The sequence below is a fragment of the Cyprinus carpio genome, chromosome B10 (genome assembly GCF_018340385.1).
Source record: "Cyprinus carpio isolate SPL01 chromosome B10, ASM1834038v1, whole genome shotgun sequence".
In the NCBI taxonomy this organism is placed as follows: domain Eukaryota; kingdom Metazoa; phylum Chordata; class Actinopteri; order Cypriniformes; family Cyprinidae; genus Cyprinus; species Cyprinus carpio.
The window spans coordinates 10,296,990-10,309,479 of NC_056606.1; the positions used below are offsets into that span (position 1 = coordinate 10,296,990).

The window sequence follows — 12,490 nt, forward strand, 5'->3', positions numbered from 1 at the left end:
TTTTATTTTATTTTATTTTATTTTATTTTATTTTATTTTATTTTATTTTATTTTATTTTATTTTATTTTATTTTATTTTATTTTATTTTATTTTATTTTATTTTATTAAAAAAAAAAAACTCAAGATCACATGACTTTCAGAAACAAACAGAACTTTACCCATGGAGTTTGGCTTCACTTTAATATTTGACTCTGTATTTGTATTGATGCAGGTGAGAAACTTCTGTCAATATTGCGTAGCAATGATTAACTACCACAAAGTATAACAGCTGATACCTTATGTGTTATTTCCATAAACATTCCAATATTTTTTATTTATTTTTATTTATTTATTTGTTTGTTTATTTTTCTTCTGAAGATCAGGATGAGTCTTGCTCTACTGCTATACTGTCTGTCACTTAGTGAGGGACAACCTGAGGAGCCAAAATTACTGCAAAGCATAAGGAATGACAATTGAAATATGAAAAATTATTGCAGAGTTCAGATATAGATATGCTTTTGTGTAAAAATCATGACTAATTTCAACTATGTAATTTATTAAATTAATTTAAATTTTGATAATATAATATTTTTTTTTATAATAAACTGTTATTTTTTTTTTGTGTTTTTTTGGATGTGGTATAGAAAAATTAAGATAAAAGGATACAACAAGGAAAATAGAAATGTGCACAATTGTTTTCCAGATTCTTCTTTTGTTCATTTAGAGAACAGGACTTTTTGACATACCAGATTCTTCCTTGTAATTGGATAAATAATATCTGTGTCAATAAAGGCTAGTAATGATTAACTATGTCAAAGCCGGTTTGTGTGACTTTCAAGTGTTTTCATGAGTGTTTTGCCTGTATCAGGATGAAGGTGAGTGTTGCTCTCCTGTGCTGTTTTCTGCTCACTGATGGACAAACTGAGGTGCAAGATTTTGTGGCAAATGGAAAAAACAACCAGCCCAACATCTGGACTGAGGTGAGAGATATAAGAGACATGGTGGTGGAGCTCAAAGTCAAGTTGGACATGGCGATGAAAGATAATGCAAGTTAGTACTAGCAGTTGCATTTTTTTGTCACCTTTTAAATAGTTAAGCAGTTTAAAATATATCTTTAAAAATAATGGATACAAGTAATTTAAATAAACACTCATTATATCATTATTATTTTATAGAAATGGCAGAACAAATGCAGGAGCTGAAGAAAGAGAATGCAGGTATTTAAAAGTGTACAGTATGCAGCCATTCTTTTAAAAATAAAATGTAACAAAAGATAAAAGAAAATAAAATAAAATAAAATAAAATAAAATAAAATAAAATAAAATAAAATAAAATAAAATAAAATAAAATAAAATAAAATAAAATAAAATAAAATAAAATAAAATAATAAAGCATGAATACATTGTTAAGAAGAATAATTGGTTCTGGGGAAGACACTGTTATGTTGGAAGAAAATGATAACAACTTTATTTAACATATGAAATGCATCCTATTTAATGATTTTACTAATTTTAGGGATTATTGAACAAATAAAGATAACAGAAAACCAGCTGAAAGGAATTAAGAGAGAAAATGAAGGTAAATGATTCTTCTTTTTTTTTAAATAAATATTTAAGGGATTATGTACATGCAGCCTTTATAACACAATAAATAATGCTGTATAACTCTGAAATAACTCTTTTTTTCTGCTTGTGTTATGTAGTATGTAAAAACTGCTTAAAATATTTCCCATCTACAGAACAACCAAAAGTGGCATTTTCAGCTGACTTAGGCATGCGTGGTGATTTAGGTCCTCAGAGCACTGAAATCACTCTGACGTTTAACAACATCTTCACAAACATTGGTAACAACTACAATCCAGCAACAGGTACTTTGAGCAAACACAGCCAATGTCATGCCTAAAGAATACCATCCAGTCTTCATATTCATCAGGCTCGTTCTACATTTGATCTGACTGTTGTTGATTGCAGGTCTCTTCACTGCACCAGTTAAAGGAGTCTACTACTTCAGATTCACTGCATGTGGTACTCAAATCCAACAATCACTGGGTGCAAGTTTACATAAAAATGGGCAGAAGATTGTGTCAGTAGGTCAGTGGCGTGATCACAATCAGCACAGATATGCATCAAATGGAGCTGTCCTGCAGCTGGAAGTGGGTGATGTAGTTTGTGTGAAACTCCTCCCAGGTTACACCATCTATGACAGTCCAGATAACCTCAGCACTTTCAGTGGATTCCTCATTTACCCATTAAAGTGATCAACCATTGCACACAGTATTGAGTATGTTGATTCCCTAATGAAAGAGAAGTTGTCTCATCTGTGCTCTTTCTACATAATTTTTGAGATCTAATTTATATAACTTCTAACTGGTTGTTCAGAGAAAACTGCATGAATCCCACTTATGCAGTATTAATTATGTACTCTACCATGAAAAAATCTAACTGCAATAATGATTTCACATGCTATAGTTTGTATTAAACACATTTGTATATAAACCTCTGTACTATCTCATAACATTCTTACCTATAATTACCTATATAATAATAATATAATAATAGATAAATCTATTCATGAACAGCTTGTAACACTCCATTGTTATTGTTATTATTTTTATTATTATTATTTTTATTATTTTTATATCTTACATTGTATTAATAGTATATCAAATGTATTGATTTAAATATTCTAGAGATTTTAGTGAATTACACTGTAGTGCATGATCTGCAGAATCTCTGATCATATTTTTGTTAAAGGCTGACATCTAGTGTTGATATATGAACATAGTAAAACATTACTAAACAGATACAATTCCAGCTTTTTATATTTTTATATTTGTGTAATCCAATGAAATAAAATATATATATATATATATATATATATATAGATATTATATATATATATATATATATATAAAAGATATGTTATGTAAGATACATACATAAGATATGTGTATATTATATCTATAGAAATCACATTATTCCCACAGTAAAATGCCTCTTAAATGTTATTTGTCATTTTCTCCAATTCCCTTTCTTAAATCAGTTATATAGGAAATAATATACAGTAAATCACGTTATTACACAGTGGACATAATTCCAATCTGAACAACCCCCTAATAAAATCCATTCTAACATTTATTTTTGTTTTTTTTCTTTGAATTTCCCTACCTTCAACAGTTTTAAAATAATGATAAATCACATATAACAAATAACATTTTATTTCACAGTGGACACACTTTATGTAAAAAGCTAAACATTCCTTTACTACATCCATCAATCTGTTTTTCTATAATGTTGGTAATTTTCACACAACCCCTTGGCATGCAGAACCTCTCTCTCTATCTATCTCTCTCTTTCTATCTCTCTTTCTCTCCCCACCCTGCCTAATTTCAGCTGAATTTAGGATGCCTTTGACCCAGCACTGGATATGCATATGTGAAACAGGGTGAGACAGAGAGATAGGGTGAGGGACAGACAGGAAGAGTGACTCAGAGAGAAAGAGAGAGTGCGCAAGGCTGAGGACACTGATCAATGCATCTTTGTGCTTGCTGCCTCAGCAAGTGAAGGTGAGAGCAAATCAAAACAAATGAAAAGCAGACGCCTCTGGAGAGAAGCAAACAGCCTCAAATCAGCCTCTGAGGGAGGATGATTACTGTCTGCGGAGAGCCAGAGGAGTGACTGTCAAGGCAGGTGCTGTTTGAACACAAGCTCATGTTGTGATTTTTTGAGTCATCTTAGAGTCTCCTCACTGCACCCACTTACTGGACAACAGGACCTTTTTTGGATACTCAAACCTATAGAAAAATACCTGCACCATGGCAGGAAGATTTGGGGGTTTGAGTCTCAGGATGTAATTGAAGGTAGGTCCTTGTTTATGTACAAAATAAAAGTCTATTGTTTTGTGTTGTGGTCTGTATCGAATTTCTGCGCGATATAACTGATTCCAAATGGTTAGTCGCTGTGCCAGAGCCGTGGCCTAGCGGTTAGTGCATGAGCTGTGGTGCTCATGTAAACGATGCAACTTTGAATACAGCTTGCAACATTTCTCGATCCCGTTCCACTGCTTTTATCGCCGTCTATTTGTGTTAATCTGCAATAAAAGGCTGCATGATTGTTGTGATACCTGAAGGAAAGACTGTGAGTCTTGTGCTTCATAGACTACAATCTTTCCTAGACTGACTTCAGGCTGTTGTCATGTGTGGTACCACAGCCTGGTGCCACCCAGAGGGGTCAGCTTGGCATCCACAACAGAACATCAAGAAAGAGAGATGCTAGGGGGAATGAACAACAAGATGATCTGAAATGTTTGCACATTCAAGGCTGGGGGCTGAGGGAATGTGTGTGTGTTCGCTGGAAATGTGAAACAGTAAGTGCTGATTGGAAAGTGATTAACATTCACAGCATAGTTGCAATTTTTATTGTGAAGCTCAAAGTACCATCATTTTCTTCATACATATGAAGCAATATTTTTTCTAATTTTTTCTGTACCTTTCTATTAATACATTATTTAATATGTTATTTAGCATATTTATGCATGAACAGGTTCCCACAATATAGATAATATTAGTTTGTACTATCCTTTTGAGGACATTTGTCCTTAAAATGTAGGTAAAATGTCACGCACGAACATATTTTTGAAACATTCAATTATTAGAGTGGCTCATCAGAAAATGTACTGTCAGTCACTGATTAACACCCTCTTTGTCAGGCAAATTATCAAGGTGCCCAAGCTGGGTTAAATGAGAGAGAGGGCAGCCGAGCCTGGCTGGCGGGGGGCCAGGTGTAGCAGCGGAAAAGAGAGAAAGTAAGGTCAGAGCAGAACAAAACGTTTGTCAGTGTGTGAAATATTTAATTAGTCACGCACACACACACTCATGTTGACAGTTTAACTCAGAGTAAACAGACCACAGTTTCTCGATATTCCTGGAAACTGTACATATTCATTTTTTGCATAGATAGATTAGAATAATGCAATCTGAATATGTTACAGCACACTTGTACCCTCTCTCTCTCTCACTCTGTTCTTTTGATTTCACTTTGTTCTCTCTCATCTTTTTGCTTACTCTTTCCAAATTGGATTCATCTAGTTTAGGCAGGAAGGTCTTTTGTACATTCTGTTATCAGGTCTTGTGCTCTGGAACAGAAATGTCATTTCTGAAGCACTGCATGAGGTTTTTTTTTTCTTTCTTTCTTTCTTTTTTTTTTCACACGTCTCATAATAGATTGCACCCCCAAATTTTGCATTTTCATCCAATGCCTTGATATAATGTATTCATTTCAAAAGTAACTGCAGGCGGTAGCAGATGGTTAATACTTTGCAGTTTTTATTATGTGGGTCATTGTCAGAAAACAGTGCCATTTGTGCTACATGAATGTGTGTCCCCATGACTGACTAATGATATCATTTACAGAATGCTGAACTTAGTCACATTAGATGATGGATTTGACTGTAATAAGTGTGCAAATTAAATTGTAGTTTAAAAAAAATAAAGTATTAAATATAAATAAAAAATGTTTCTGACTACACTAAGTTTTTTCAAATTAAAACATATTGCTTGTACTATGTATTTTTTTCCCTAAAATACTTTTGTTTTATTTTAGAATTTATCTTTGTTATTTTTACTAATTCTTCATGAGTGACATCATAATCTATCTATCTATCTATCTATCTATCTATCTATCTATCTATCTATCTATCTATCTATCTATCTATCTATCTATCTATCTATCTATCTATCTATCTATCTATCTATCTATCCTGTGACATAGAAAACCCAAAGCATTTTAATGAATCTGTGCTTTAAAAAAAATTACATGAAAAAATAAATAAAAAAATTAAACAAAAGGAGCAGCATTTTCTGAGCATGTCTCATGTATCAGGGTATTTGTAGCCCAAACAACATTCATTACTATTCACCTTTTGTCTGCCTTTTTCAGTCTATTTACTTCCAAGAGCTCTCCTTCTCTTTCCACCTCAGGTGCTCCATAGTGGTCAAATGCATTGATTTCCACTCAAGTCTGCCTGGACCAGTTGTACTTGAGATGGGTAGACGGGCAGCTGATCTCACCACTCCAGTGCCAGTTCTTGGAGAGCCTGCACTTGTTGGGACACGTGTCTGGAGGACTGTGGCAAATGGGACCAGTAGTATGGCGACCCTCACACTGTCTCATCACTGTAACGTCGGTGTGCAGACATCACCTGCAATGAGAAACAACCAACTACAGCTAAACGGCAAACATGTGAACGCTTGTAGCAGTCAATCAGAAAACAAAGTGATCATGCCACCTAATGGCCACATCCCAAACAAGGCTGGTAAAAAAGAGGATAATGGGAAAGAAAAAACAAAAAGTATCATTTCTAAACGAAAAAGTCTGGAGAGTAAAATGAAAAAGGGTGTGACTTTTGAGGGATTGGAGATGGATATTTGTAAAAACATCAGGGAAGAAGTCCAGTGCCATAATCGTCCAATCAGAACCAGTCCTCCATTGAGAGGTGTGGCTAATAGCAGGTTAAAACCGAGAAGGAATTGTCACTTCACCAATGGGAGCGTGGTTGACTCCGAGGTAATAGGTGGGATCAGCAGTGACATCAGTGAAGGGGAGGAGTCTACCACCGGAAAGAAAAAAACGTTACCTCCTCGCTCACCTCCCCACAGACCTCCTGTGACCATCTGCAGCACTTGTGGGGGAAGACAGAATCCAACACCTTCTGGACTCTACAGCCAAATAAGGATGATTACACCGCCAACTTCTGCAGGTTCTCTGGGACTCCAGTCAAGACATTCATCCCCTCTCTACCCTGGTAAGGATGTGCGGGAATACACGCAGAAAGAAAGGCACACCGACCGCAGTGCCACACAGTCAAACCAGCACCTCATGAGCCCTAACCTTCATTCTTATCTCAACATGAATATAAACAAGGAATGGCCATTATCTCTGCTGCCTGCTCAGCAGAGTGAGGCATCAAACCTCACTAATCATCACGCAGTCAAGAGGGAATCTAGTGCTGACACACACATTAATCATACCAGTCGCTCATCGGCTCTAAATACACACACGCTCACTGTTACCGTGAAAGAGGATAGAGCCTCAACAAAGGTCGTAAACACACACTTGAACGCTCCCAAACCTCACAACTCTTGTCCCAGCAGACCTCCTGTGACTGTCAAACCTCCCCAAACACACAAAAACAGCCTGACAGAGAAGCTTGAAGCCACACAGGTGACAAATACCAGAACACCACACACAAACACTCACTTTAGATCATCTCACCAGCCACACCCTGATGAGAAACGACCAACTCAAGAAAACCAAGTCGCACCTACACACTCAGAATCCCCCCAGCTACAAAATAAAACACACATCAGACCTTTGCAAACTACTTTGAAACAACAAATGTTCCCCCAAACTAGCACACCGCAGAACTCCAATGCACTTTCGAAATGCTCACAGTTAAATCAGACAAGCACACTTTTGAAATCCCCTACCTGTTTTCATTTACACTCAAACGTTAAACGCCAAAGTTGTGTGAATGAAGGTGTCATATCCTCCACTGCTTCAAACATTCACAGACCGGTTCAATTCCCTAATGGATTAGAGTCCAAGTTTGACACGCACACTAAATCATCAATGTGCTCACACACAAATTTCGGCATTAAACCTCAAAGCGGGACGCAAATCTGTGCTGACACAGAGTCAGAATCCTCACCCTGTGATTCACGTTCGCATTCTGCACTGGTGACACGCACACATAAACTCTCAGGGCCTCACGGTGAACCACGTCATGCATCGATACACACATGCACTCCTTCGCCCACCGACACGCACATGGAAGCTTCCCACACATCCACACAGCGAACAAACACCAGTGCAGCATCACTGCAGGGTATATCCGTGCATAAAGATGCACTGTCACATCCTTATCGTGAGTCAAAAAGCCAAAATGACACTCATTTGTTTTCACATGCCCCAAATATGTCAACCCATCACAAAGCAACACTTACGACACAAACAATCAACCATCAGAACCTCTCAAATTCATTTACCGCCACTCAGACGGAGGTGGAGGTGCATTCGTACACCAAAGAACGTTCTCAAACAAGCCCCGGGGTCAAAGCAGCCTCGTACGCTTTGTGTGTTCATTCGAAAACGCCACGTAGGCAGACAGAGCCTACGGTTTTCAGACACTGTGTCCTGAATCAGCTTAATAATGACACTCTTGAGTCCTCATTACTAGCCATCTCTTCCGCTAGGGCTTTTCCTCAAGCTACAACACACAACAGGACCGAACTGAAATCTTGGAGTGACTCAAAGTCAAAGAAACAAACTGATATTAAGGCAGCGGAACCAGAAGGTCAAATGACCAATGGCTCACGACACTCGCTTCAACCTCCAAACAAACCACCTCCTTCTTGTCGACCTCCTAAACCTTCCTCTGCACCTCCACAAGCACCAGCTTTCAAATTCGTAAATGGGAACCTGAATGTAGCCTCCAATCAAAACCCACTTTTAGATCCCTCAGACACTTTGCCTACAGAGCACGCACAGAAAGACGAGAGTCTCCAGAACTCAAAGACACAAATGGAATCTCATTCTGAAGAGGTTGGATCCATCCCAAGTGAACGCTGTTCCATAACGCACGACCATCCGGATTCTGCGGTACGGTTGCTGCCTGCATCCCCTAAATGTGGCAGTCTGCAGGACCCTAAGCGTAGATTAGAGATGGTAGAGGCGAGTCTGGAGTCAAACAAGGAAAGAGTCGCAACTCTGCTCAACGTCATCCAGGACCTGGAGATGAGCCATGCAATCAGCACAGGGTGAGAGACGGAGTTATTCCAAGATTAGCAGATAATAGACAAGTGTAACAGGCAAGCTGGATGTGTTAAAGGTAATTGTGAGAATTTTTTTTTAGAGCCGAGGTGCAGGGGAAAAGGGTAGTTGTAGTTTAATTTGATGTACATTTGGTTTTATCTCCAAGCGTAGGTCACTAAGGACTATAAATGAGCTCTAACTGCATTTATGGATGTGAATGTGAGGCATACTAAAACAATGCCTTTTAAAATCTTTTTCCTTGCCTGCTTATTTATGCAGTCTGCGATGTTTTCGGACTGGCCAAGACCTCAGTGACTGTTCCACCTGTCAGAAGACTGCATGTGCTGTCTACAGGTGAGAGCACCCAGTGAGACTACTAACCAGTTTAAAGGGGTAGTTCTCCCAAAATTGACAATTCTGTCATCATTTACTCACCCTCATATTGCTCCCAACCTGCAAGGCTTCTTTCTTCTGTGGAGAGCAAAAGAAGATATTTTAAAAATGTCTCTGTGTTTCAGAAAGATAGCATCTCAAATTATCTTCTTTTGTGTTCGTCAGAAAAAGGAAAGTCAGGTTACAGGTTTAGAACAACATGCGGGTTATTAAAAAATGACGGAATTTTCAGTTTTGGGTGAACTACCCCTTAAGGGATGAACTTTAATACTTTATTGTGTTATCCAATTCAATACAATTAAACTCACATTCCCACATTTCCATATACACATTTTGTTTTTCTTTAGTGTTTTATTACTTTCTCCCACCGCCCATAGGTTAATAATAATAATAATAATAATAATAAAAAGAATTTAACATTTATTAATAACATTTTGAGAAAAATCTTTTGTCATTGTATTCTATCATTATTCATGTATTGTAAAGTATAATAATGGCAAAATAATAGTAGAAAAGGCACAGATTTAACTATTTTTTTTCACACACACACAAAATATATTTGTTGATAATACATATACTATGTGTGTACACTACCATTGAGAAATGAATACTTTAATACTTTAATAATCTTTGTCAAGGATGCATTAAATTGATTGAAATGTGACAGTAAAGACATTTATAATGCTGTTCTTTTGGACTTACTTTTTAACCAAAATCCTAAAAGAAATTCAGCAGTGATAATAGGAAATGTTACCTGAGCACCAAATCAGCATATTAATTAGAATGATTTCTGAAGGTGACACTGAAGACTGGAGTAATGAATGGTTGTGCAAATGCACATAATTCTAAGGGGGAAAAAAGAACTATGAAGCATGAACAATCATAAATAGAATGCTCTCTTTTCAGTCCCCCCTACCTTTTCCCTTATCTCTTTCCCGCTTTTCTTATTCACTCTTTGGACTAGTGTGGAGTATGACTTCCGTCAACAGGAGAGAAGATTCAAGGAACTCCTCCAGAGTCTGTGCCCATCATCCCCAGAGAGGAGAGAAGGATATGAAAGATCTCTTTCTTTACTCACCTCACTCATTCAGAATCACAAATTACACCAGCTAAATGCAAACATTATGACCCAAAGCCAATCTGAGAGTCAAGCCCACAGTCAGCCTCAGATTATTTCTCAGATTCAGTGCATGATTCGGGCTCAGTCTCAAACTCAGCCACAGCCACAGATTCAGTCTCGGCCTCAGGCTCAGCCACAGATTGTGTCTCGGATTCAGCCTCAGATTCAATCTCAGTCACAGATTCCGTTTCAGCCACAGATTCAATCTCAAAATCAGATCATATCTCAGATTCAATCCCAGACTGAGATTCTGCCTCAGATTCTGCCTCCGATTCAGATTATGTCTCAGACTCACCCCCAGAATCAGTGCCTGTTCAAGGCTAAAATCAAAAGGCAGAAATTATGCAGGAAGCTGTTTAGCTGGCTGCCACACAAAGTCCAAAGGAAATGACTACATAATGCCAAGTATCTGATTTTCATGCATGACTCTCAACCCTCTGGTATGTGGAGTCACAACTCCTTTTTCTTCTAATGTAGTCGGAAGTCTGACATATTTTGTGGAATGGAGCAATATTACATGGCATTCTGTGACTGAACTACCCAGGAGGATTTAAATTATGAAACTAGTTTTCCTTGGAAAATGAAATTGTACAACATTTACTTTAAATATTAATTATACTATTTCTCTACGGTTACAATGAACATGATGCTTGCCTTTACTAGTTATGAAGGGTTTTGCACTTAAGATGCTTTTTTAGGACATGTCATTATGAGTATGTAGTTCATCACTTCCTTTTTGATCTTCCAAACAGACAGCTATCATCTGTTTAAGCCAGAGGACTGTGATGGGACTGACATATGGAGCTTCAGTGGCTAAATTTGAGCTAAATAAACCACCGATTCAAGGTTATGCAACAAAGATGGGTGTTTTGCCTCTTTTCTTTCAAATCCAGCCTATATTCCTTCGCACACATGCCCAGACATAAATAGGCAACTTTCACATGAAATAACACAGCATTGTTAATTGACAGTTTTTTATTTAGCCATAGTTTTGTAGGTAGCAATATATGTAATTTGTTGCACCTCTGTGATATGAGCTTCAATTTCAAAGTTTCTAGAAACATTTAAATATTACACTTTATTCACAATTATTAAATCTATGTCTATAAAGACATAACTTATGGCTCTGTTTGACTTTTGACAAAGATCTTATATAAAGTTAGTTTTAGTTTTCTACATATATATATATATATATATATATATATATATATATATATATATATATATATATATATATAAACTGTGATTTTTCTTTTCGTTTTTTTTTTAATTTTTAATTAATTTTTTTAATTCTCTTTCATCTTTATTTGACCCTCTAACTTTAGCACTCACTATTCTAATTCTATTCTTTATGTATATATATATATATATATATGTATGTATATATATATATATATATATATATATATATATATATATATATATATATATATATATATATATATATATATATATATATATATAGCTAACTGAGACTTGTTATAGTACTTGTATATCATTGGTCTTTTGTTGATTTCGATTGCTTCCATTGTCCTCATTTGCAAGTCGCTTTGCATAAAAGCGTCTGCTAAATGACTAAATGTAAATGTAATTGTCCACATAGCATACATTATTACAATCCAAATGTACAGTATATTCAATTGTCTGTCCTGGTACACAATAAGGACAGACAGGCAGTTGGTCTGAAAGCAATGAGCTACACTCCTGGCATTCCCAAAGGAAAGTGGACGCATACTTCAGGTCTCCAAAGCCCTAAATAATCTGTGGCCTTACAGGCTTTCTTAAAAGGCTTTGAGAGTTAAACAATGACATGTTGCAAGAGCGTGGCGAAGCATGAAGAACCTATGATGAATTAAAAGTTTGGCTGCCCGACACACTCATAGCTTTATATGTAGAAGCACCCTCTTAAACACAAATCCACTCCAGAGCTATTCATGCCCTGGTAGCTTCCTTTGATTAATAAGCTGTTGCCAGGGGCAATGCACTATTTTGGACTAGATTCAGCTTCAACTTGGTATTCCCGAAAAACTGAATCTCTGCAGTGTGTGTAATGTGACAGGAGTCCAAAATGTCAGCATCTCTCCACAGCTGCACTCAAGGGGTTGGGTTCTCTCTCCATGCCAAAGAGCAAGTGGACCTCACAGCCAGCCCTGATCCGAGAGAGCAGGCGAGTTCAGTACCTTTAGC

The 12,490-nt window shown here is 36.8% G+C and overlaps 2 protein-coding genes across 2 annotated transcripts; both read left to right on the top strand.

Moving 5' to 3' along the window:
* The first annotated feature begins 808 nt into the window (after nucleotides 1–808).
* Nucleotides 809–2,253, top strand: LOC109063107 (complement C1q-like protein 4). Its single transcript, XM_042731999.1, has 5 exons — nucleotides 809–1,030; nucleotides 1,156–1,197; nucleotides 1,496–1,558; nucleotides 1,719–1,847; nucleotides 1,951–2,253. Exons 1-5 carry the CDS (start codon nucleotides 850–852, stop codon nucleotides 2,235–2,237), a joined length of 702 nt encoding a protein of 233 aa, XP_042587933.1. The 5' UTR covers nucleotides 809–849; the 3' UTR covers nucleotides 2,238–2,253.
* Nucleotides 2,254–2,907: 654 nt separating this feature from the next.
* LOC109063131 lies at nucleotides 2,908–11,229 on the top strand. Its single transcript, XM_042732458.1, has 4 exons — nucleotides 2,908–3,839; nucleotides 5,958–8,795; nucleotides 9,070–9,144; nucleotides 10,148–11,229. Exons 2-4 carry the CDS (start codon nucleotides 6,022–6,024, stop codon nucleotides 10,692–10,694), a joined length of 3,396 nt encoding a protein of 1,131 aa, XP_042588392.1. The 5' UTR covers nucleotides 2,908–3,839; nucleotides 5,958–6,021; the 3' UTR covers nucleotides 10,695–11,229.
* Nucleotides 11,230–12,490: the final 1,261 nt, after the last annotated feature.